The sequence below is a fragment of the Vanessa atalanta genome, chromosome 7 (assembly GCF_905147765.1).
Source record: "Vanessa atalanta chromosome 7, ilVanAtal1.2, whole genome shotgun sequence".
Taxonomy (NCBI): Eukaryota; Metazoa; Arthropoda; class Insecta; order Lepidoptera; family Nymphalidae; genus Vanessa; species Vanessa atalanta.
In genome coordinates this window covers 2490310-2518292 of record NC_061877.1, presented here as the reverse complement: position 1 = coordinate 2518292, position 27983 = coordinate 2490310, and the positions used below count along the sequence as shown (strand labels likewise).

The window sequence follows — 27983 nt, the reverse complement described above, 5'->3', positions numbered from 1 at the left end:
TGATTGTAATTTTTTCACAATTGCTCGTCTTGTGTTGTCATGTCGTGACCCTGTCCCCAGTGTCAAATGTCAATGTCAATATTCAAGTTCAAGATTTTTCGGACTTATAATTAAAAATTTATTACAAATATAGCAAAGAAAATAAGCAATTAACTCTTGATTAGACTATTACCTTGATAAAGTGATTGATTTTTGTGTGTTTCACGATTCTGCGCAGGTATCACTTATACCGGTGAGTTGATCGATTTACCTCGAATCTTTCGGTTCGATGACCTTTTGATATTTTGTTCTGGAATTGTGCATCAAATACTATTTGTGGAATTAAAATTAAATTGTAAAGAAAGTTAACAAAAAAAGGTATTTTTTACTAACTCCTCTCAGAGTTTTAACAATTTTCTGGTGGTAAATGTTTGTTTCTAAAGTAAATACTTGTGTATATTTAATTAAAAAAATATATTTATTGAATTGAAGTGTTTTTAAGATGTGTCATGTTATTTTATATACATATTTATTTACCTTTCCAGGTGCAAAACAAACCATTAGGAATCTGAGTAAGTGTTTACATTAATTTATTGTTTTCACCTTGTTGTACTTTGTTTTTGTTTTTATCATCTGGAAAAAAATTGTCAAGTAAAGTTATTAAAATATTGTTTTGAGAAATGTTTTAAACCAGCATGATATTACAATAAATTAATTTCAAATATCAAATAAATAATCTATTTGTTTGCATTTATCAAATCTTTATAATCTCTCTGAATACCTTTATAAAAAAATTACATTTAATTATTGGTTTCTTTTATTAGACTTTTTTTTTGTTTTATGTAGACTGTTAAAGAATAAAATAAAAATTCATTTTAGGTTATGATTTGTTCATATAATATCCTTTGCTTATTGAGAAAAAATGAAAGTTTATATGATAGTATTGTTTTGTAAGCCTCTTATCTAAGTTATAGTCTGCAGAGAACATGCTTCTATTAACAATTCATACCAATTTTATTATTATTTTTTTAATTTAATTTTATATTTACTTATTTCTTTTTCATTTTTACTGGCAGTTTGAGTTGGTGCATCATGGCATTCGAGGTGGATTTTAATTTTGTAAGTTGTTTTTATGATTTTCAATTTTGTTTCAATTTATAAATTATTTTTAATTATAACTTAAATGATTTTATTATTTACTAACATTTTAACATTAAAAACAAGAATGGTTGAGCATCTTCAACAATAGCAGAATTAAGTGTTGATTTTTTTTTTATATTTATTAAGATTAAAAGAACCATTAATTGTATTTACATATTTTACTTTGAATTTGCTATTTCTAAAATATGTGTGTTGGATTCTATACTTAGTAATAAATACTTGATTATTGTTTACATATTTTATTTCAATTAATTATTATCTACTTATTTTTCGTAATTTATAAATTATAGTAAGTCGATAACTACAAATTCTACTAAATATGTTAGACTCCTGTTTTAAAGTTGAATGTTTTTAAAAGTCATTAAAGAGATGTTGATCATGATTTAATTGAGTAAGTCAGTACTTTATTGAATTTACAAATCAATAAAGGCCATTTAAATACTAAATTGTTTCCAAAAAAAAAAAATCTGTTCATCATTGACTAAACAATAAACACTTAATATTAATCAATTGGTCAGCTTAATTGAATCGTAGACCGTCGGTTAAGGGTTGGTTAGAGTGATATGACAGAACTGGCAAAATATACAGTTTCAATATTCGTTTTAGTGAAACTTTTCTTTTTATTAGAGATATTATATAGACAGTTTTATAATGGATATTGATTACAATCTCAATTTGCTTGAGTATTTTGACGAGTAGACATGCTGACGAGATGACCTTGATTTTTTTAAAGTCGCCGTAATTTATCAAGTTTTATTCAACAAATTTAGCACAAAATCGTTCGGAAAAGTCGAAACCAAGTAAGTAACTCTGATCATTGTGAGCGTGTCAGAAATTAATCTTCTAAGGTTAATAATTGTAAAATATAATTCCCAAAGCGAAACAAATATTGAACGGAAATATTGGATTGTAAAATTTTATTGAACCAAATTAATAAACTTTTAAATTGGAATTTAATAGATTACAAACCTAGAATTTATATTCTGAATAATTGTTTTACATTTTGGTAATTCAATATTGTATTCATACTTGTCGATTCAAAAGTGCTTTTATGAACCTACTTACATATATAATGTTTACATTTGATATTGTTGTCTTAATTTTTTTTCGTATTGTGCTAATTACCGAAGACTTTTTTACAAAGCAAACAGTCCTTGTTTAATCCATGTTTAAATATTAAACGACATGATCAACGTTTAAGATAGTTTCGGTTAATAGGTAAGTTTTCTTTTTTTTCGTATTTTTCTTTCGGTTTTAGTTTTAGGACGGACGTTGTTTACCTAATGTCTTCAATTATAAAGTTCATTGAACTTAAACAAATACCATAAAACTTTATAAATTATATAGATGTATGAATGCGTATTATATATATACTTTTATTATAAATGCGAAGGTAATTGTGAATTTGATAAAATTTGGTATGACGCGAACTTGAACTTAAGATAGGACGCAGATTACTTTTTGCAAGCGAGCAAAGCCGCGGGCGGCAACTAGTTTTTAATAAATTGGTGAAAATAAAGGATACAATATTTAATTCAGTATATATATTATCATATTATAAAAGTTTTCTGTACTTAATTAAAATTTCTTTTGACATTGCAATGAACCAATGGTTTTATTGAATTTACAAGTTAATTGTATAAACATTTAAAAACGTCCGTGCTATTAATATAACAATATTTTTTGTTTCCAATCAAAGTATTTAAAGTATTTTCCATTTAAAATCAGAGCGGATTAATTAGTTAGTTTCTTTTGCGTATTAAATCTATAGCAAATCTGGTCGTTACCGAAAAAGAACTATTCTTGACGTGACACATCTATAGGCGCGTCTTGCAGGTTAGACGCGTTTGATGATAAACCACATGACGATATTTCAATAAATGTTTCAACGTTTCTCCTCTGCTGGAAGTCCCAAGACAGCCAAATTTTTTTATATGTAATATATTAATTTTATAGAGACACGCCTAGATTCCCATAATGAAGGTCAACGTGGCAGTTTTTTAGATGGTACTAAATTATAGAAAACAAACCACTGCCTCTTTTTCGCTCGTTTTATTTTTTATTTAAATATTTTAAAAAGAAGAAATGCTGAACTTACGCAGAAAAATATTTTAAAAATATTTTACAAACAAAAAAAAATTTATAGTATATATATTTATTTTTAGTATATATTCATTTATTTTTAAGTGAGTTTTAATTTAAAAAATGATTATAGTTTTACAATGCTATCCTTGTAGTTTAATATACATATACATAAAAAAGCCTCTGACTGGAGACTATCTGCTACAATTACCTTAAGGCATAATACTATAGTATATTGTATCATATAGTACGTAAAATAATAATTGTTTTAATATTAATACCTTTATTGTTCGTGACATTGATATTTTCGTTTTTGTAAAATGGTAAGGTTGTTCAAGTAAACCGGAAACGGAAGTAACAAAGACCTCATTGACATTGAATTTTTTTTAATCTATTAATAGAATTTTTAGTACTAAATATACGAATAAAAATAACTTTGTATAAAATGTAAGCACCGTTGAATGTGCTTAATTTGTGTTTATAATTCATTTCGTGTTCGTGCGGTAGAGGAAAACATAATGAAGCCTGCATGTGGCGCATGAGAATACGCCACGTTCATCAACCAACCCGCACTAGAGCAGCGTGGTGAAGTAAACTCCAAACCTACTACTCAAAAGGGATACGAGGCCTTTGACCAGTAGTGGGATATATTTTGGCCAGATGATCAGAATTGCGAATCAACGGGGAAGTGTTTAGCATTGTTGCCATCATTCCACGCCTATGATTTGTACAGTACATATTTTAAATATGTACATATATTTATAGTCATTACTTGCGTGAAGCTGCGGGCACATCTAGTTAGTATTATTATCATCACGAAGAATATAGAAATAAACTATAATCTTCGTTCCGTCATTACACACCTTGAAAATTTACGACGCTGACAGTCTTTATTAAAAGTGCATTAGCCACGGCTGCACAACTAAATTAAGATGCTAACAGGCCATCCCGTTAGCATATTAATCGTCATGTTTAATTAAAGTAACCTGTGTTTTATTAAAAAATAGCTTTTCCCGTGATCTCGTCTAGGTCGACAATGTGGTGGTGGAAAAACAATCCTATGTCCTTCGCCATGGTTAAAAAACATCATCTAAATTGTTTCAGTGGATTAGGCGTGAAAAGGCAACCGATTGACAGACTGACAGAGTTATTTTCGCATTTATAATATTAGTAGGGATGAGATAAGTGATCTCAGAGCTCTAAGTAGTCTCAACACGCAACGGCATAGACTCGAAGTTTTGTATAATTTAAAAATATTTTTTCACTTTATGTTACATGACTATATAAGCAAATTTTCAATTTTAATGAATACAAAAGTACCCTTGTTTGTCTCTGTGTTACGCTTACAAGGCTAAACTACTGAATCGATTTTGATAAAATTTGGTACGAAGGAGCAAGCTTGAACGATGGACTTAGGCTATTTATTTTTCATCCTTTGAGCTCTTTTGAATGTCGGAGACATAGAGTTGTATACTAGTTATTGCTTTTTCGTCACAAACTGAACTCCAAACGGACGATGTTGCGGGTACAACTAGTTTCTTATTCAACTGTGTATTTTCATCTTTATTCAAAATCAAAATATACTTTATTCGAGTAGGCTTTTACAAGCACTTTTGAGTCGCCATTTAACAAACTATTTAAAGTAAAGCTACTACCGGTTCGGAATGTAGATTTTACCCAGAAGAACCGGCAAGAACCTCAGTAGTTACTCTTTTTCAACATAATTGTTATGAAACAGCAGCAAGTCATGAGGGCACCGCAATAATCGTCGTTAATAGGTCTTTAATAAGTTAGCAGCTAACTATAAGTGATAAAAAATACTGTTAAGGTACGGTGACATTTTAATAACCAAGCGAATAAGCACGCAGATATAAAGCGTACTTTCACAGATTATTTCGTGTCAAGTACACATTCTTTATTAATATAAATATAATAATTATTTGACAACATCACATACATTACTCTGATCCCAATATAAGTAGCTAAAGCACTTGTGTTATGGAAAATCAGAAGTAATGACGGTACGACAAATACCTAAGAAAACAGAAAATAAATGAACTATTTCTAACTTTTGAATCGAACCCGGGACCTCAGAGTAGCGTACCCATGAAAACCGGTGTACACACTACTCGACCACGGACTCCACGGAGGTCGTTAGTTTTCAGTTTTGATGTTGAAAATTTCCGCAAACAGGTTATGTACGCTACAAAACTCTATGAACAATTCTAATGTTCACAGCAGTTTATGCTATGTAAAAGTTGTAGCTCTGAATAGTCTAGAAGTTTATTTCAGGCTTGCACTGTTATCAATTTTGTTACTGCCGAGATATATGAGATGTTTTATAAAATTCCATTAGTTTTCAGTCAGATTATTTGTGTTGTGCTGAGTTGTTATAACTTTAAAATTAATAAAACAAACAATATAAGTATTTACTTATTTCATACCAATTGAACTTCAATGCAACTTCCAAAAATAAATGCGTCTCGGCTTCTTATTTAAGATTACCTTTAAAAGTAAAAAATAACCCTTATAAGATCACTTCGTTGTCTGTCTGTCTATTTGTCAGTCCGTCAAATATTTTCTCAAGAACGCTTAAAGTCAAAGTGAAAGTCAAAAATCTTTATTCAATATAGAAGTGTTACACTTACTTATTGATAGTCAAAAATCTACCAGCGGTTCGGAATTTAACACCTCGGACCTGAGAAGAACCGACGAAAGAAATTCAGCGGTTTTTTTTTATTTCAATTTCCAAGCATTGATTTTATGTACAATCACAATAAACATATTTTCGTTATTTGAAACAGCCTGGAGGCGATCATCTCATTCCCAAGGTGTGCAATCAGTTAAAAAGTCATTAGTGTTGTAATATCCTTTAGCACACAAACATTCTTTAACGATTCTTTTAAATTTTACAATTGAATTTTGAGAGTTTTTTGGGATCCTGTTGTAGAATCGTATACATTGCCCCACAAAAGAGTTGCTAACTCTGTGTAATCGGGTAGTTGGAGTTACAAGTTTATTATTGTTCCTAATATTAATAGCATATACGTCATAGTTTCTGTAAAAAACATTTATGTTTTTGCGTACATACATAACATTATCAAGAACAAATTGGGAAGCGACAGTCATTATTTTAATTTCTCTAAATTTACATATTTACGAATCATTTGGGCCTAGGTTATAGATTGCACGAATAGCCCTCTTCTGCATTAACATTAGCAACGTTACCCCAGAGTAGAGTAGCGCGCCGTATCTACGTCAGTCAAAAGTCAATTTTTTTTTAACGCTTAGACTGCAGAGCTGAGTCTATTCGCCAATCTATTTACATGGGCCCCATTGGAGCTTAGAGTCTATTGTAATACCAAGGAACTCTGTTGATTCTAAAATATCGAATGCTACCCCATTTAAATAGCTTAGAGTCCGAATCCCACTTGCCCAGTTTATTTTTATGTCAATAGCTTCCTTCGCCTACTTTCTTTATATTGAATATTACAATTTACTACTTGAATATATATTTTTATTTTGAGGAAACTGCGTTTCATCTTTGTATGTAATGAACATGAATAAATTCTGACCACGCACTTTAAAATAAATATCTTAACAGCCGGTGATATCAGGAAACTTATTAATATATCCAATAACCTTAGACTTGAGGCAGATCAACAAACTATCTATATGGTATGCTGATCCTTAATGTGTCAATCTCTTATGGAGTATGTATTCTAATTAGATCTGTATCTCGGCGATATTATGCATTTGGAAGGAGACCTGAGAGATTTAGTAAGATAACCGAGCTGCTTTGGAGATTGTAGGCTGGTAATGTGGGATTCGAACTTAGTAAAACCTTTGCGATCGCTGTCTTCGATACGGAGCGAAGAGGCAGCGGGATCGTGTTCATATAACGCATTCGCGGCCATTCCCGTAATGTGCTCAACTATTGGCTTGGCAAAGCTCTCCTCATGGGGCGAAGGTGATCTTAAGACTCAATCGCTTGTGTTTACGGCAGCGTCAGGCCATCAAAAAGCCGAATTTATTCTTAAAGCACATTACAATCCAATTTTTTTTTTTACTTTTCTTGATTAGGAAAACTGATATTTTCTTGATTAAGAAACCAACAATCGTTACTTGAGGTAACGTTAAAGACGTGAATAAAAACCGTATTTTTATCTAATGGGATTATGTTATTGCAAACTCAAAGAATATTATCACTCAATTAATATTATCAGCAGCTTCAGGGTTTTAGGAAAATTGTTTCTGTTTTGCATTTTTTATGTTCGTTATTTGAAAAACGAAAACATTATTCACCGCTATAAATTAAATTGCTAAAGATGATCCTATTGTAGCAGAAAATAGTCATATATTTTATAAAGTCCTTGAGGCTGAAAGAGGCTATTTGTTAAATATGTAAACACAAAATATTGGCAAGAGCCAGGAATATTTGGATGTACGGCAGCAAATACAGAGCAAAATTACCAAAATTAAGAGCAAAAATGCGAATCTTTGACATTAAAATTATTTTATAAAGGTTAATATTAACCAAAAATATTCGGATATCATTTTCTTTCGAAAATAAATAAAAGTCAAGTGATCCCTTACGACTAAGAATTTATATTGCTATTTATATTGAATGCTTTAGATAATTGAGACCAAAACTGGATTCATTATATTTACATACATTCCAAAAAATATTTTTTGGCGCTTACTACATACTCTTTTCGCAATTCCTGTCGCATGTAACGGTTGAAAACCAACAAAAGTTCAGATTACACCCACGCGTACGGACACGTGTACGTGTAAAGATACACGTCCCTCTCGTTGCGCGTCTATTTTTTTCTGTTTACCCTATTTTATTTATTTTATTCTATTTTGCCTTTTCTATCTACAAGGATGACGATATAATATTTAGTTATTTTTATCGTGTTTCACATATTTCATGAATCCTGAAAAATAAGGCATGGTGGTTTTAATTAAGGCCACAAAAGCGCGATTTTTAAGGCATGCCTCGCACAAACTTTTTCTTCGAACCAATACCACTTGGGAACCTTCAAGAAAAGAGCCTACGCAAAGGCTGGCAACGCGTCTAAGCCCACGGTGTTGCAGATGTCCATGGGCGGTGATAGTTTTCCATCAGATGAGCCTTTTGCTCGCTTGCCATCTATAGCACAAACAAAAATATAAAGAAAATCAATAGTTGAAAGGATTAATCTTATAAAAGCGTGTTAAAAGAATTATTTATAATCAGTAGAAGAGTTAATTTTAATTTTTGAATCGTTAAATACCAAAATTCTATATATACAGTGTAACGAAATGTCAACAGTAATTTCCTTATTCGTATTTCCGTGGAGTAATTAACAAACATAAGGTAGTAAAAGTGAAACGAAATGTTATATCTATATATATACGACCTCCGTGGTCGAGTAGTGTGTACACCGGTTTTCATGGGTACGCCACTCCGAAGTCTCGGGTTCGATTCCCGGCCGAGTCGATGTTCATTAGTTTTCTATGTTGTCTTGGGTCTGGGTGTTTGTGGTACCGTCGTTACTTCTGATTTTTCATAACACAAGTGCTTTAGCTACTTATATTGGGGTCAGAGTAATGTATGTGATGTTATCGAATATTTATTATTATTATTTATATACATTAAATGTTCTATCGAATAAATAAAAAAAGAGATTTGTCGTGGGTCACCCGGTTAGAATGAATTTGCTTTCGCTAGGTATATATTGGGGCATCTGGTGCATATATTGTGCATCTGGTGGGGGCACCAGGCGACCTTTCCGATTTTTTTCTCCTTTTTAAATCTTTTTCCTTACGTGACGGTTTCTGCTAGTTCACTCTACTGTACGCCGCGTAAAAGAACTTCGTTCCAAAAATAGATAGAGTACAGTAAAAAAGTACTGTTATATTTCCTATATATTTTATTTATTTGTTTATGTTAGTTTGGTTCATGTATTTATATTTGTGAGTTCCTTAAATTCACCTTAACTTTGAAATGGCAGCCTCGGATAATATGTGGTTTGTAACGTTAGAATCCTCACATAATCTCGAATGATACTGACAATAAATTCATTCACTCATTCTGTTTTGGAAACATTTATCTCTTATGGTCAAGTCCACATTTTTGATTCCTTTGACGTTTCATATCGCCGCTACGGATCAACGATGTTTGTTTATTATTTTAGTTTGGACGCAATATTACGCGATCAATTGACACGACGCTGTGATCTTGATTCGAATTATTCGAATACTAAGTTTCGATCTTTCCTTGATCCAGAACGATAACTGCCCTAGAAATTAAGGAGCTTTAACTCAAATTCACGTCATTAACTGTGCATTTATATGCAAATATTGCCACTTAAGTTTAAAATATGACATATGTATTAAGCATTATTATTAAATAATGTTAACAATAAAACCAAGTGTTTCATTTATAATTGGAATGAAAATTGAAACTCACACTGGGCTGTTTATTTTAATTTTTCATACGATACACAGTTGCGGTAGGCTGAACGGAGTCAGTACTTTAGTCTTTACCGCGACATCGACGAGGCAACGCGACAATTGCCTATTCGAGCGCGGAGTTCAATAATAATAAAAAAAGTTTTCGAATCGATTTTTCAGTGTTACTGTTATATTATTAATTTTTATACCAAAAGTGAGTATCGAAACCAATTGCTTTTGAAATTTATAAATTATTTATCATTTAATTTTTTTATAGAAAAAACAATGAAATATTTTATATATGTATATATATATTTCAATAAATTCGCAAATTTATTTTTACGTGAATAATGATAATAAATAAAATCTAGCTATCTCACAATCATACAATCGAAAACAATATAGTGAAACAAATTTAATTAAAATAGCAATAACAGATTATCTATATACTCATACTTTTCTGTAATGATGAGTTATGACATTTATTATACAAACAATAGATATAGTAAAAAAAACCAGTTTCGAAACGATATAAGCTCAGATACACATATTATATACAAACCATACGTGTAACATGCATTGCATATAAATTTATTTATTATTTACGGTGACGCATGTCTAACAAAAAAGTAAAGAACGCACCGTATATGACCCACTATTGGACAATGGCATCCACTCTAATAATATAGTTATATAGTGGGGTCCGTTTCATACCAAATTTCATCAAATTCTTTTCAGTGTTTCGGCCGTGAAAGAGCGACAGACATAGAGTTACTTTCGCATTTATAATATTGGTATAGATGTATATTTAGAAATTTTAGAATGCCTATTGATTTTCAAAAAAAAAAATACCTCAGATCAGAGTAAAACCGGCAAAAGACGCCCAGCTGATATTTTTTTCAACAATTGTTGTCTACACGTCTATATTTGTATTTTTCCGGGTATTATCGTCTTTAAATTCATTAGTTTTATAATATTCTTTACTTTAGGAACATTTCGTAACATTTTTTACATGTAACAATGAAACATTACTAAACTAAAAGATTTTAAAATGGGCCTATAAAATAACTATTAACTCTCTATAGTTGATAAACAAATGTAAATTGTAATAAGATTATTTGATAAATTATTACTATGCCTTGTAACTTAGACGTCTTATATACGACATAGAATAGCTTATATATAAACGCTTAAATATTGTAGGGCATAGTACGCTTATATGTATTAATAAGTAGCGAGCAGTCCTAAGTAAAAAAAAATAGTAATATCTTAGAGCACTATAACATATACGATGATCTCGTTCAAGGCTGTAATCGTCTTAGGTAAGGCTTCAATCCGATTACGAAATGCCACGTGGGTAAAGTTAATAGATTATGGCATCTGTTACCAGTTTAGATGGAATAGAATATTTCTGCAAGTTAGAACAAACGACAGAGTCGTATTGGTAAAATTTCATCGAAATTTTTCAACTCGCTGTCGTGGCGCTTTTGGAACATAAATCCTTAGCCATTGTCACTCTCTGGAACACAAACTCTATCTAAAAATAACGTCGATCAATCGCTCCGCTAGTGCACGAAGGACCAACTAAATAAAGTAAAGCAAATAAACTGCCTATGTTCCACGGCTGCACCTAAGCCACTTATATTCTTAAAGGGAAGGTTTTCGATTAAAATATTAACCGAAATATGAAGGTATGCACGTGATAATTCAGTGCTACTTGAGCGGATTTGAACACACAATTTCTGATCAAGAAACACATGTTTTAATCACTTAGCCACTAAGCATCTATTCTCTCGGTTATTGCATTTATTAATTTATTTTGTTAAATAATTTTGAAGGTTTTTGTCGTGATTCTTAAAGCAAAACTAACACCATTATTCACCAGTAAATTGGTATTGGAGAAACAAAACAATCATACAGACATACTATACACCTATATTCATACACATCCATAGTAAGTAACATGTGCAATGATAACACATATAAATTAAATAGTAATCATAGCATTGCATAGAACACCTGGCTCTTACCCGAAATTCGTGTATTCTATCCGAGCTCACTGAGTTCTTGTGTACTCAATTTGTATTTATAATTAATATCGTGCATGTTGCTGACGGGAAACATCATATGGAAATTGACATTGTGTCAACAAACCGCCTCGAAGTAGCATGTTGGAATATTGAATAAGGTACGAACGTAATTGCTAGGAACATGTCTTGGCTCCGCGATGGTGTTCGTCTGCTTAAATTAAAGCAACGAAGTTTTTTTTATGATATCGGTATCGTATGAGCCAATAGGTCACCTGATGGTAAGCGGTCACTACCGCCCATAGACAATGGCGCTGTAAGAAATATTAACCATTCCTTACATCACCAATGCGCCAACAACTTCGGGAACTAAGATGTTATGTCCCTTGTGCCTATAGTTATACTAGCTCACTCACCCTTCAAAACGGAACACAACAATACTAAGTACTACTGTTTGGCGGTAGATTATCTGATGAATGGGTGGTATCCACCCAAAAGCCCTATCACCAACTAAAGTAAAAGTTATTAATATAATTACCTAAATAAATAATAAAATGCCATGACTAAAATTTAATCTTCGACTTTATTATAACAGAGACGCGGTAGCGCTATAAAATCATCTCCGTACAATAATATAATATACAATACTCACATTTTGTATTTGTATTGTAAGATTGCATCGCAGGCTGACAGCCTCACAGTATACAATCGTGATGAAAATACATAGCAAAAATGAATACGGAGGGAAATGTTGTATGTTTCTTGAAAGCATAGCCATTTACGCGATCAAAGTTTAAATGTTCTTGCAATTTAGTTTAAATACTTCATTTTTTGTAATATTCATATTTTTCTGTATACATGTTTAAAGGCTATGAAATGAAATGAACTATTGTATATTTATACTATAAAAATACAAATACAATCTAAATTGTATTCCTTTTTTGTCATTTGGAAGGCGGATGCTACCGCTACTAGACAACGGCGCTGTAAGAAATATTAAACATACCTTACATCGCTAATGCGCCTCCAACCTTAGGAACTAAAATGTTATGTCCCTTGTGTTTGGACACACAGGCTTACTCACCCTTCAAACCAGAACACAACAATACTGAGTACTGTTGTTTGGCGGTAGGTCTATGCACTTTTAACTTTGTATAGTTTTTAAATATCTTCTGTTCATTAGCAATCAACCCTTTTACGAATTACTTTTGTGAATCGAAGTTAACATACACAACATACAGTTATGTTTTACGTTTTCTGTTAATTAATTAGCGGGCCTTTTAATGAAAATAGTGGGTACTAAAATGCAGTTTTATGACATACGTAATTAGCAATAAACCTGTATTTTAATACCATACGAAGAACCCTCATTTTCTAAATCGGCTAAGACCTGAATCAAGACTTATATAATCCTCTATTATCACGTACTTAAAGTATAAGTAGAATATTCCTTATCAGATTGTTAGTTGAGTTAGGAACGCAGTTGCAAACTGATGCTACCTCTCGAACAACTTTTTATAGACGTATGTATGGGTGTATGTTGAAAGTTCTTCGCATAAATCTGTATATGCTGCTGTAATATAAAATGTTACATATTTTGCAGTATTGTGAATGATTATTATATTCGTACTCTTTGTCAATTGTCCCAATTTGGCATAATATCACGAACCAATTTCAGTTAAATTGTAATTTAAGTGGATACATTTAGTGATACATTCAGTCAACTACGTGTAAGTAAACGAACTCGTTCCGATTCATTGTTATGTTACTTATTATGATTTTAAAATATAATAACAGATCTCATCCAAAATAAAACGATGAAATTGTGAAAGGATGAATAGTTATACAAGGTATTTTCAAAGGTTTATAAAGCCGATGTCTTCCTGACCGATTCCGGTCACAGCGACCATTCTGAACGGAGACGGCTAGCTACGAGCCCGTATTATAATGCACCAGCTTGTTCGTCAACACAGGTACACTCTCTATTACTTCGTAAATCGGCTTTACGTGCTTCAGGAGACAGGCACTATTCAACTTACATCTTGCGGGCTACTACAGAGATTTTCTTGACAGAATAACCCTATGTACATTTTTTTATGTGCGCCGAGATGGCTCAGTGAGGAAAACATCGTGAGGAAACCTGTCTGTGTCTAATTTCAACGAAATTCTGCCACATGTGTATTCCGCCAACCCGCATTAGAGCATCGTGGTAAAATATACTCCAAACCAACTCCTCAAAGGGAGAGGGGAGGTTGGCCTTTAGCCCAACAGTGGGTTTTTTCACAATTACTTCAGACTTCAAGCTAGATCAAGGAGGTAGTGTATACAAACAGAATCCTCATAAAAGATGGAACGCATGTTCCGCTGGTTGAAATGTTCTATTTGCATTTTAATGTTACTACTATATGGATACATACATACATTAGCATCCCGTAAATGTCCCACTGCTGGAATAAAGGTCTCCTCTCCCTTCAACTATATGGATATTAACATCAAAATATGTGATCACAAGTATTTAAGCAAGTTAATCTAGAAACCCCCCAATATATTTTGTACATATCTTCCGTAACTTAAAGGCCTAATTAAAATCACTTTTGTTTTTAATTGAAAAAACATACTCATATGAAAAAAAACAGGCTAAAATTCAGCTAAATATTAAATGTTCAAAATAAATCTGATAAAATGTAGATATATCGTGTTACTCATTGGAGATCATAGGTGAACGTAACCACAGTAATAAATAGTAAGTAAGATGTTTTAGAATCATTGTATCTATACATGTATCAGCCAAATGTATAATTTTTTTTTTTCACTAGAATAGAAATTATTAGTCACGAAACAGAAATTATCAATCTTTTAGAAATAAACATAAACCATTTGAGTTGTAAAGGTTACGCATAAAAACTTGAAAATGTTATCATTAACTATTCTATTATCATGATTTTTTACAGTATTTTTTATTTTATTTTCGTTACTGAAAAAAAAAAATATTAAAAATATATCTATAACATCAATACAGCACACACACATACACAGATAATAACACTTATTTCCATTATTTAATATATTTTATTGTAGAAGTCTTTGAGCCATTTTATTTTAACATGAATTCCATTACGAGGTATTTTAATACTGTAACTGTATAAAAATTCCTAGTAAGCGGTTAATACGAATGAAGGTAGTTAATTAAGGTAGAAGCGATGTTATTATGGCAAATTACTGTAATTACATTGTTACTCTTTATGCATATAAACAAATTATCATTGACTGAACCATCAGGAGAACTCTGTAACTATAGGAATAGAAATTTACCATTGTTTTTCTTACCGCGACATCACTATTAAAGGATTTATAGAAATTTCAACTTTATGGGGGAAATGTAACGTAATGTAAATTGAATTCAACTTTATGGGGGGAACTACTATGAATTTTACTCATACGAAATAGGGACGCACAACTAGGTTATCTTCGGCCAAACTTCACTCTTTCCGATTTGTTTGTAACTCGGTCTGAAGCTTAACAGAATTTTAATGTCACGCGATATATTTTAACAGTTGGGACAAATTGAAGGTTCACAGTTTTCCCCATTTAAATTTATTACATGATTCGTTCTTTGTATGTTTAACAAAGTAGTAGCTAGTAATAGGAATAAAGCTAATTTGATAAATAAACAAACTTTTTTCATATGAGAATAGCTTTATTTTAATATTGAATATTTAACCTTTCTGTTAAACTTAACCCTTACTTTACCTAAACATAAGCTTGAACTATTTTTAATCATTTTAGCTATTATTTGCTCATGTACTTAAACTATGTCATATTCCTTGTTTAGAAATAAATATTAGATCTTATATGTTAAAAGTACACTTAGAATTTTATGTAAATTAAGTATTACAAAAATAACATTTTCTTTGAAGTCGAGTCACAGTGTTCTAGCTGTTTCTAGCTATATAATATGACACATGGAATATTAACTCAGTGTTCTGTCTTCAAATCCGGACAAATAGCAATATGTGATTAATATGCTGGCTCTTACAATTCATGAAGTGCTCAGCCCTGAAGGAAAATAACATTACGATACTTGAAATGTCAGATATATGTATCACCAACAGTTAAATAGCGTGGTTTAGTAAGTTCCAAATATTCATTCTTTAACAGGAGAGGAGTTCCGTGCCCAACTTGGGATGTTAACAGACCATACGACCAGACGATGATGAACAAATCATAAGACTGTTCGATGAAACCTAAAAACAGCGAATAAATAAGATTATCTTTCTTTACAGAATGGAGGTAGGCGTGCGGATAGTGGGCATCATTCTACGGGTATTAAATTTCCTTTTGGCACCGCTTTTCTGGCTGCGTGCGAGAAACCGGAGGCGAATACCTCCTATCAAAGATACACTGCTTTTGAGAAGTGCTACAGATATTGCTGCGGCGATACGCAGCGGAGAAGTAAGTCGGTCCAGCCTTAAAGTCGTACCCTTGATAACATAACATTATTTTACAACCTTTCTCTGATATATAAATATTGATCAAGCAAAATCTTTGTTCTAGTTATTAAATATCAAGCAGCGAAGCGTTACTTGGTCTTTGTAGGTCCCACCCATCAGGGTGTAGGTATCAAATATTCTACCGCCAAACAGCAATGTTCAGTATTGTTGTATTCCGATTTGAAGAGTGAGCTACTGTAACCACAGGCACAAGGGACATAACATCTTACTTCCGAAGGTTGGTGGCGCATTGGTTATCTAAAGAATGGTTAATATTTCTTACGGCGCCAATCTCCATGGTCGGCAGTGACCACTTACCATCAGGCTCTGCCTGTCTGCCGATATATACTATAAAAAAGCAAAAGAATAAAATTATAATAGTGATATTTATGAACGGGGAAGGCCAAGTGGTCAGAAAACATAAATATTAACGGAAGATTGCGGGCTTAAAACAAGGCAAGCGACACTGAATTTTCATGTGACTAAGTTGTATTCATAATTTATGGTGGTGAGGAAGACATCGTAAGGCAGATTTACATTCGATATTTTCATGAATGTAAATATGCCATGTGTAGAAGTGAGATTTACACTGTTACTTTTATATTTGCAATAAGGTAAGAATTGTGCAACGCAAAACTTCAAGTCGTTGAAGATGTCTCATGTCTAAGCTTTCTCTCAACATTTGCACGTGATAGAACCTATTTAGCAACGAAACACGGAATTGGCAACGATACCGTATTGCACAATACCCCTGCAACCAAATCATTAGCATATTGTCCGCACTCGGGAATAAATAATTTTAATTGTATTACAAGACAGCTTTACCGATGTAGCATTGAAAGTGAAACATGATGTGTGTGTAAATGTTTTATTTAGACTGAGTGCACTACGGTTCCGAATATATATTGACTAATTATTATTAGTACTTAAAAACTATTTAATACTATTCATTAGATACGCACATTATTTTCTACCATATTAGTAACTAAATGCATCAATGGGATTAACTTCTACAGTCTATTATTAATGACATTCAATTGTGAATATGTCATCCACTTATATAAAAGCTAGAAAGTATTATCGAAATTATTCTTTCCAGCATCGATTTATTTTCACCCATACATTATTGGTCACCATGAGAATATCTAATATACTATATCCCTTCTGTTTGAAGGGCGATTTATTCAGTAATTAGGTACACGATTCACTTAAACCAGAACATACAGATAGATCATCAATGTTATTTGGTAGAATAATTGTGACTTATACAGTAGCCGGTATATATCATTTTTAAATGATACTAAAAACGTTGTTAAGTTAATCACAAATTTATCTCTTTCTTTCATTACTAATTTTGAATTCAAAAGAACAAGACAGCACTATTTGACTAATCTCCTAAACAACATTTATAGATTATAAGCTGATATTAACAAAATTTAAAAATATCCCGATTTAGCTGACAAGCGAAGAAGTAGTATCGAGGTACATAACGAGATTGCAAGAAGTGAACCCGCTACTGAACGCTGTCGTCGATGAGCGCTATCGTGACGCGTTGAACGATGCTAGAGAAGTTGACCGATTGATCTCAGAAGCGAGAATCAGAGGAAATTTAGATAAATTGATAGCTGATAAACCATTTTTAGGAGTTCCTTGTACTGTAAAGGAGAGCTGTTCGCTTGCTGGTAAGTTTTGTTGATTAACATTTATGTAACGTAATATATTTAATGGTTTGATCATGAGTAACGTATCAAATTTACCTTTGCTATATTGTATGTTTTAGTTTATAAGTAACTCTCGCTACTCTCTGTAGTGTCAAAATATTAAAAGTCAATGATAATTTATGATCATTTCGTGACCGAGCCACTATTAAAGAAGCCAAATTCCTTAATCGGGGTCGCTAATTAGATGAAGCCCTAACATTGACTAACTTAGACTATCTGACTATCTAATCAGCTTCTTACGACCATTCTACTCGCTCTAAAATACTTGGTTAAGTACGTTCTGACTGAACTAGGTCTATCGAACGCCGTGGGTTGCCTGGAGCACGCAGGCCGGCGCGCGACCTCAGATGGAGGAGGTGTGCGTGCGGTACGTCGCGCCGGCATCATACCACTTCTCGTGTCTAACACGCCCGAGCTATGCCTAGGCTGGGAAACCACCAACCTGTTGCGTGGCACCACCAACAACCCATACTGCCTGAACCGAACCGCTGGTGGATCGTCAGGAGGAGAGGTGAGGTGTTTCCATATTAAGACTCGTATTGATATACTTTGTCAAGCTAGAAATATGAAAACGAACTTAAGTAATCTTATATTTTAGGCTTTTCGCGACAAATAAGCAGTAATAATATCAGAGATTTTTTGATCCAGTTCAAGACTCTCGACACTAGACTCAAACATTTTATATTTATAAAATATGCAATTTTATTATAAATTGTTATAAACTTCAAAATATCACGATGGCAATGGATTTTCTTGACAAGTTATCCACGCGGGTGAAGCCGCTGGTTCAGCTAGTATGATTACAAAAATAGCTACGCATCGCAGTTTCGCTCGCTTTTAATTTAAATTTGTTGTATCAAGCGTAAATTTCATGTTCTTGTGTAACATTATTAATAAACTTCAAATACAGAAATATCGAAATTACTAATGAATTCGTACAAACAAAATACGTAGTATTCTTAATTACAATTGGAACATCGTATCGTATGTGACCTTTACAAAATTACATAACCAAAGGAAACATGATTTCCATATTATGCAATAAAATGGACTCATCCTGGCCGATAAAATGCCGTTTATATCGAAATTAGTTTACGAAACATTGATAATAGTTTAATTGACTAGCTAATTAACAATATCCCTGTTTTCTATATTATTGTAAGGGCATCCGACACTAGAGACTACTCACGCAGCCCTCTGGCAATTTAAAATTTATAGAGATCATAGACAATTGGTAATTTTAATTTCTAGTTAGGTATAGTATTCCTAATATATATTTCCGTAAATATAATTAACGAGGTACCACCCGCGTGTGATAGGGAACGATAGGCGTGATAGATATTTTTTTCTAGATAAAAAAGTAACCTGTGTGCTATTATAGACTTTAATCGTTATCAATCTCTTTGTCTAATTTCATACAGATTTATTCAGGCCTGATTGAGGAACTTCGAATTTATAATATTAATAATGTATATGTCATGTCTATTATGAGTTGTTTTTTTTTTTTTAATTTAAAATCTAAAGTGAAAATATGAGTTCAGCCTTGTAAGCTAGCCATTAGAACAATGAGTAGTAAACGGTAGCCGCCAAATATACAAATGTATTGCTTAGGTTGAAATTTGAATAAAATATCACTTCAATCACAGGGACAGACAACACAATTCCATAGTTGGCATCGCATCGACTATATATGGATTGCTTTATAATTCTAAACTAGTTTATCGAAAAATTATAAAAAGTAAAGAATCAGACTAAAATTCCCACCGCAGAGCAAAAGCCTCTCATGTCGAAGGAAAGTTTTTAGAACTTATTATATCGAGCTCCATTTGAGCTGGGTAACAGTCTCCCTTCAAATACACTTCAAATTCCGTGGTGCTTGACTTGGCTTCGAACCCATAATCTTAGGTTAAGATTCGTGTTCTAGTCACTGTGCCATACTGGTTCTCTTAAATTGAATAACGACGTGTCAATTGGTCGTTAACCATCGAAGATAGTAATACTACACGACGAAACTAATTGGAACTTACTATAAGAAACTCTGTTAGTACCCGTACGTAAATAGTTAGAATAAATAAATATAAGTATTTATTATAAAATGACATCAACTAAGTCATCAGTTCATTGCAAACAATAAAACGAATACATATTATTTACATGTTAGTAATTATTTCTTTACCATTAGCTATATAATGTTAGAATATCTGGATGCTTACTTACTTACTTTGACGACATCCGTGATCGAATAGTGTGTACACCGGTTTTCATGAGTACGCCACTCCGATGTCTCGGGTTCGATTCCCGGCCGAGTCTATGTAGAATAAGTTCATTAGTTTTCTATGTTGTCTTGGGTCTGGGTGTTTGTGGTACCGTTGTTACTTCTGATTTTCCATAATACAAGTGCTTTAGCTACTTACATTGGGATCAGAATAATGTATATATCCAATATTTATTATTATTATTTATTATAATTAATGTGTGACTATTTTTTATTGATATTTGATCTGTTTCGTGATCTGTAAGATTGAACCAATTCATCGTTAACGTGTTTTGTTTCCGAAAAACTGATTCGTTAACATCCAATTAGTGCGTTCCAAATTAAGATTAGATTTAATTCAAATCCTGACTGCGGTAAATGCATTACCGTTTAATTCAAACGCTATTAGACAAAATTAAACGCTCGACTCCCGTTTTGAATTCATGATCTCGCAATCCATAGTCAAATAAATTATCCACTAGACTAAGAGGTCAGACCAAAGTCGAAACATTCGTTATAAGTACATAGTATGCAAACGCGCGAATAAAATTGTAACAGACAAGGTTATGCATTGTATACGTAAAGTGTATTAGTAATTCAATATTATACACAAAACACGCAGTTCGTATGAATGCCAGAAATAACTTTATAACGTACATTGTTTTTACTTAACAATACAAGCCTTGTCTCTCAATATAAAGTCAGCCATTTAATGTTTATGTCGACGGTATACTCATTTGTTAGAATTCACAGATACACTTGTCAGGTATGATGTAATTTTGATCCCGTAAGATCGTAATCGAATCGAAATACAGATTTGTTCCTTTGGAAGGCGCGCCCCTCTACGTTAAATGAGTATCGGCTTGCATTAGTATGTGCGTAATACGACTAAAAGTAACGACAGCAAAAAAATACAATTGAGATTATATTTGTAGAGATTATTTTATCAAAAATAATTAATTTAACGTGGAAGGGTGCGCCTTCGTGAGTGAAAAGATCCTTAGTTGTTCTTACGGGCGCTTTTGATTTGTCATTTTACAATTATTGTAAATATACCATCGATAAAGAATTCATTGAAAGAGACTAGAATATCAGTGGTTTTGTACTATTTTTCTCAAATAATATTAAATCAATTAACTGGGTACAATGACCATATCTACATATATTATTTATCTGTTTTGAAAATGGTACTTGGATACCTTGATGCAAATTACGTATGAGCGTCTTGGAAAACTTTCGACACACGATTACTATTTTAAGAGAGCTGTCATAGTTTAGGAACATCCACTGGTTATCCATCTATCCACTGGTCAGTATCTTGGTTTACATTGACTTATAACTAAATGAACACAGGCCGCGTTGCTGGCTTGCGGCGCATCCGCGCTCTCTGTGTCGTCGGACATCGCCGGCTCCATCCGCATCCCCGCTGCCTTCTGCGGCGTGTACGGACACAAACCCACGCCAGGTGAATCTCTTAATTATTTCAGAATCATGTGAAATAAAAAAAAACACGAGTATCGTGGGACATCCGGTTGGAACGAAGTTGCTTTTGCTATTTATTATGGATTAAATGTCAGACACGGAGAAATAAATTAATAAAATTTGTGAATAATTCAATGATATGAAATTGTTACTTAAAATCGCGTGTGAATTAAAACAATAACGAAAAATAAGTTTAAATAGTATGATATTAAACTGTAACAGAAAGAGACGGAGACAATGAGAAAGAGAGAGAGAGAATGATCGTATGGAGGGGCCATAGCGTTTTTTTTGTGACGTTTTCTGCCAGTTCACTCTACTGTAGTCCGTATGGCGCGTAAAAGAACTTCGTTCCAATAAGCATGTTTGAATGTTAAATAAAATAAGCAACAATAAAATAATACTACATTCACATGTTATTATGAAAAAAATGTAGAACAGCTGCTCTGTAACAACAAACTCGAAACTCATCGAAGAACACAATCATGAAAGATCAGAAACTGACATGCATAATGGACTATAATAAGAAATAGTGGGTCGCACGCGAAACTTATCGTTTATTCAACAGATTTTTACAAATTTCGAAGCTTATGACAGGTTTTTTTTTTATTTAATATCGTTGTAAACTGACGACGTCTGGACGACGATCGCACGATTTTCATGTTGTTGTTTTTATATATATATAGCCATAGCACCGCTCTCTACGTGGCCAGTTTTTCCGCTGTTTAAAATTAATTCATGACAACTTAATAAATTGCAATCGAGAAATCTCTTTATTTTTCTGCACATATACATACGACTGGAGCTTTTCAAAAGGAGACCATAACCGATCATTATATGCAGCTGTCGTCCCATTATCACTGGGACAAAAATTGGCTTACACTATTAATATATAAGATAACATTTAAAGTGTACACGCAACAAAATTGCGTATCAATTTAAGTTGGTTTTGAAAATTTCACAAGTGAATTCCGAAGTGAGTTCTTACAAAATAGCAATGCTGTGTTTATACCATATTATGTGCCTGAGTGTAAATCTTATTCGACCAAATTTTTACTTTTCCAATCCATTTAATAATCATAAAATATTGTTTTCATCGTACTCAGTATTTACTGAACATTTTTGTTCGTCACACATTTTTGCAAAAGTAATCTAACTCATCATATTTTTTCGCAATATTGGATTTTTTTTTTATATATCGTTACTTTTCTTCCAGGTATAATATCTATCGAAGGTCACGTTCCAACATTAACAGATGAAAACTACGCCAAGTTCCTAACAGTGGGTCCAATGACGAGGTTCGCTGAGGACCTTGGCCCACTTCTGAAGATTATGGCAGGTGATAATGCACACCTATTGGACCTCGACAAGCCCGTTCATCTGGATCAGTTAAAGGTAAAATAGATACGCCGTAATTGCATTTTGAAATATTGTTAAAAGAGTCTAGATGCTTCAGAGTATATTAAACGTGAACCTTGAAAATCAACCCTGGTTTTTCATATGCCTAATTAGCGTTTTTAATGCACCTCGCGCTCAGTGGTGAAGGAAAACATCGTGAGGAAATCATCATACGCCAGATAAAGATCTGCTCGACCTGTCAATTAACTAATGTGAGTATCGATCAGCCCAACAGGAGGACATTTATTTTTAAGCATTTCAAAGGACCCATTCGATAGTGTCTGGAAAAACAAACACAGTTGATGTCGGCAGGTGTTCCACATGTGCGAGGCCACGTCGTCCGCCGCCCTGCTGCGGGTGCCGCGCGCCGTGCAGAGCGCCGTCACCCGCGCCGCGCACCACCTGCAGCGCCGCGGCGCCGCGCTCGCGCACGTGAGTACACGCAGAGACAGGGTGCCGCCGCCCGCACGCGCGGGAATGTGTGTGCAGCCATACATGCATTTTCATTATCCGATAGTACGATAATTTGACACGACCCGGAACCTCGGGATCAGCATCCTTATAACCTAGGCAGAGAAAAAAAGTCATGCAACTGTAAGGAGTTGCAGTGTGCCTGTGTGTGTAAAATTGCGTGGGTGCTTGTTTGTGTGTTTATCCCAAATATTATATTAAGGAGTGCCTTTTTTTTATTTTTAGGAGAAATTTACAGAGCTGGAAGATTCTGTAGAAATGTCAGTATCAGTTTTCTTCTCGATGAAAGATATACCCAACATGCTTCAAGATCCCGCAAATCCAAAAGTAAGTAAATTAATTAATTTTTATGTAGACTATATATATTAGAAAACATATTACTAAGTTATTTTCATGTAGACTATATATATTACAAAACATATAAGTTGAATTTAACTCTTTTTACTATCTTAAAAAAAATAACAAAACGCGAATAGATTCATCATATAGATTTCTTTAATCAGTGTCCAAAACGGTCTATTAAAAAATTAAAAACAAACAGATCATTAAAAATATATATATTGGAGTAGATGAGTTTGTAGTTCCATTATAAGTAATTGTGTATATTTTTTATTTGATTTTATATTTTTAATTTAAATTAAAACAGGTACTTTTTCTTTTTAAATACTTAATTTTTTGTAAAAAAAAGGAACTTAAGCAATGAACCATGTGATATAATAGAAGAATGTGTTATCAATTTGAGTAATACTATCAGATGGCCCATTTACAACCTACCTATTCAAATCCAGCTATATATTTAAAACTCTGACTATCGTAGACACTAGATTGTTTTTTATTCATATAAATCCTGCTCAGTACGGCCACATGACAAGCTTATTTGTATGTCATAACCAGCGCCTAATTCCAGCACGACAAGAGCCTCCTGCTGGAGCTGCTGAAGCTGGTGTTCGGCGGCGGCTCGCGCTCGCTGCAGGCGCTCGGGTTCGCGCTGCTGCATCGCAAGATGCTCTACATCCCGCAGGCCGCCGTGCCGCACTACCGCCGCCGCGCCGCCAGGCTGCGGCAGCTCATGCAGGTACACCGCCCATGGACATCTACGGCGTTGCCGGCTTTTAAGGAATGTGAAGACTGTTCTCTTGAAGGTTCCCAAGTCGTATCGGTTCGGAAAAATCGCCAGCGAAAGCTGGATCCATAGAGTAGTTTTGAGGTTTCGAGGCAGAAAGTACCTTAAAAATCGCGCAGTTGTGGATTTTCGGATATCTAGGTGGCAGGGGTGAAACTTCTGATGCGGTGTCAAATGGTGACATTAAGCGGCGAAGATTAATTCAAACAATTCGCAACCAATTCTGTAAAAATACGGTAGAAGATGCAGAGTGATCCAACATCTCTACGCAAATACGAAGAATCAAGCAACCAATTAAGGTCGGTAAGAGCGTATCGTCGATAATAATTCGAGGCGCTCTACGTTGAAAACGATGTAATGGATGAACTATTTTCATGATCGTTTATAATTTGCTAGTATTGGGGAGCTCCCAGCCCGGAGCCCAGTGGTGAGAGTAGTCCATGTAAGACCGAATTTGCGCCTATATATTATATAGTTTGTATAGTATAACAAAGCAAAGGTATTAGAAAATTAAATGGGATATGTAGCAGTGTTATAAATAGTCAAAGTATATAACTACAAACGGTTCTGACGTGGAAATACCTATACCTGGACAGAACCGACGAGATTATTAGTCATTACCAAACTGTGCCACCATCTATGAACTCGCTAATTGTATACCTTATGCAAACAAACTGATCCAAATTCGCCACGTGACTTTATCTGTATGTCCCAGGAAAAACTGGGCGATTCTGGGGTGCTGCTGTACCCGGTGCACAACTCGCTGGCACACTTCCACCAGCAGGTGTTCCTGCGCGCGTCAGGCGTCATGTACACGATGCTGTTCAACGTGCTGGGCCTGCCCGCCACCGCGGTGCCCGTGGGCATGCACGGGGGCCTGCCCGTCGGCATACAGGTAATATAATGAATTCCATAATTATAAGTATTCGTTTTTGATAATGTATAATATGGATCCCTTTTGTATAAAAGCCTCCTCAGGTACAATTAAAGTATAAACTTTAATTAGATTTTTTCCATAATTATCATATTTCATTTTTCTTAAAAAAATACGCATAGTCCTTATTTTATCTTTTTATCAATTATCTTTGCGAACACTTAGAAAAAGAAAACCACCAAAGCCCGCCAAGTTTCTACAGATTGTTTAAAAGCCCGCCAAAACCATTTCCATAGTCATTAATATCTCATTGCCATAATATACAAGATAGAATATAACGTTTATATAAATTTGTTCAAATACGGGTAAGAGTTATAATTAACGTACACTGAAGCGATAGATCTTCATTATGCGTTCTAATCAACTGTTAAAACATACAGCGCTAGATCGCTAATAGAGAATAGTTTTCTTGCGATTAAATCCCTTTATTAATCAACGTAGTATAACAATATGTCGTACTGTGGTACCACAATAATAATAGCTTAAGATAAATTTTAACGCAAAATTCAATGTCGTCTCTTTTTATCGTGTTGAACGACTACCATAACCTTTGTTCCTCTCCAAGCTGTTTGTTCCTAACCACCTATACTAAGGCTTAATATTAAGTTCTTTATACGTCAAAAATTAAAACCGAAACTATTTGTACGAGTAAGTTTAATTTACAATAAATATTACGTAATGACGAAACTAACGTAATTACATAAACAAAGCCGTCGGCTTATTCTTTTGTGTGCCGTTTTCGCCGTAGACCTCCTGAAGTCCTTAATTATGTCTGTAACTGTATTAAGACTGATACCTAGAGCTGTAGTAGTGTATAGTGTGCCTGTGTAGCGAACACGCTCACGCACTTGTGATACAGATAAAATGGGTCCACCATTTTGATTTTCAAAATTGTCACGTAGGCGTTTAGCCTTTGGCATTTTAAAATTTCCGTAACTTTAAACGGCGATCGATAAAATTCTACGCACACAACACAACACAAAAAACGAAGGAATTACATAAACGGAACGTACCTTAACACAAAATTATAAAAATCACTCAGCAAACAAAGAAGATGTGTTTAGCACAGGCGTCTCTAGGCAAGTGATCAGCGTCAACAAAATGGCGGCGTTGATATCGTGTCAATGTAGCCAAAATCACCCATATGATAATATTTAATTCTGATATTTCATAACTTTCATAAAATATTATGCACAAAATTTGTTGTGTTGGTATATATAATATATTATGGTAAATTTTAGCTATATAATCCAGCAAAATTTAGTTTTAAGTGATTTTTTATCATTATTTTGTAATTAAACAATAGAAACCGCACACATAACATAAGTATCAATTATAGTGTCACTAAACGAATTGATAATGGAAATCGACTTCAATCATTCGTTCCATCTGTAAAATAATGATTAACCTAATGGACAAGATACAATTCTATCGCTTTTTATCTTTTTTTTTACATAAAAATAAAACTTGCAGGTTATCGCTGCACCGAACCAGGACAGATTGTGTTTGGCAGTTGCGAAGGAATTAGAAAAGGGATTCGGAGGCTGGCAACCCGCAGCATAAATTTAGTTAAGGCCACATTTAGTAATAAGTGTCAATGTCAATAAACCACATATATGACGTGGTATCTTTTATATGTAATTTAAGTATGTTAGTACTTAGTCGATTTTGGATTGCGTTTTCTAACTTCCTGGAGACTAATCCAAGCGTGTTCTGTATTGAAGTAAAGATTTTTTACTCGACAGTTTAAAACGCAAACCAATGTTTTTATAAAAGACAAATTTTACATACGTCTAAAACTCATTTCAAAGTGAAATTAAAAACCATCAAAGTATGAAATTCTTACTTAACAAAAATTATATTTTCATATATACTATTTTAGATGTCTATTTATATTTATTAAATTAAAAAATGAATCAATAAACCATTAAAATTTCTACGTAGCATTAGAATTCAAAAGATTTAGATGTTATTTTCTTTACATGTTTTTTTTATAAAAATTATTTACATTAAAGCTTTAACTATATGCAAATCAAAATTAAAAATAGGTACTAGATTAAATTATTACCGCATGTTGGCAAAAATGCTAGCAACATTAACCCTTTTATCGTAATACCCATTTTCGATCCCGTGGGCATAAAATGAACCAGCCTTCAAGTAATAAAATATGTATTTTGCTTAATATGAAATTTATGTAATGAAATGGACTATAAGTTATATAAACACTTATAAGAATATAAGTCATCTGTGTATTGATGTGTAAATGTTTTCAATGTTAGATATTTCACCAATAAAATTGGTGTCTAATGAACAAAATGTATCACTTTTATAATAATTATCAATTGTAAATAATAACCTAAAATTAATGTTAATTAATTTGTGTAAGAATGATTTAACTTTTTTTAAATAATAATCTTTAACTG

The 27983-nt window shown here is 33.2% G+C and overlaps 1 protein-coding gene across 3 annotated transcripts; it reads left to right on the top strand.

The window, feature by feature from the left end:
- Positions 1-94: 94 nt before the first annotated feature.
- LOC125065493 (fatty-acid amide hydrolase 2-A-like) lies at positions 95-27983 on the top strand. 3 transcript variants are annotated; one of them, XM_047673133.1, is made up of 13 exons: positions 95-232; positions 525-551; positions 1056-1098; positions 15974-16142; positions 17637-17862; positions 18195-18412; positions 21509-21620; positions 22851-23029; positions 23345-23464; positions 23729-23830; positions 24411-24578; positions 25342-25521; positions 27034-27983. In XM_047673133.1, the coding sequence occupies exons 4-13, from the start codon at positions 15975-15977 to the stop codon at positions 27121-27123; spliced, it is 1563 nt and encodes a 520-aa protein (XP_047529089.1). In that variant the 5' UTR covers positions 95-232; positions 525-551; positions 1056-1098; position 15974; the 3' UTR covers positions 27124-27983. The 3 variants fall into 3 exon arrangements, with proteins under 3 accessions (XP_047529089.1, XP_047529088.1, XP_047529087.1); XM_047673132.1 differs by lacking the exons at positions 95-232; positions 525-551; positions 1056-1098 and adding an exon at positions 9758-9877 and having other exon boundaries at positions 27034-27982; XM_047673131.1 differs by lacking the exons at positions 95-232; positions 525-551; positions 1056-1098 and adding an exon at positions 13613-13663.

Coding starts and splice junctions, on each gene's coding strand:
- LOC125065493 (XM_047673131.1), top strand. CDS start 13,638: ATGCACCAGCTTGTTCGTCAACACAG. Junction 13,664..15,973: donor CAGCTTGTTCGTCAACACAG/GTACACTCTCTA, acceptor CTTTCTTTACAG/AATGGAGGTAGGCGTGCGGA. Junction 21,621..22,850: donor CGGACACAAACCCACGCCAG/GTGAATCTCTTA, acceptor CTTTTCTTCCAG/GTATAATATCTATCGAAGGT.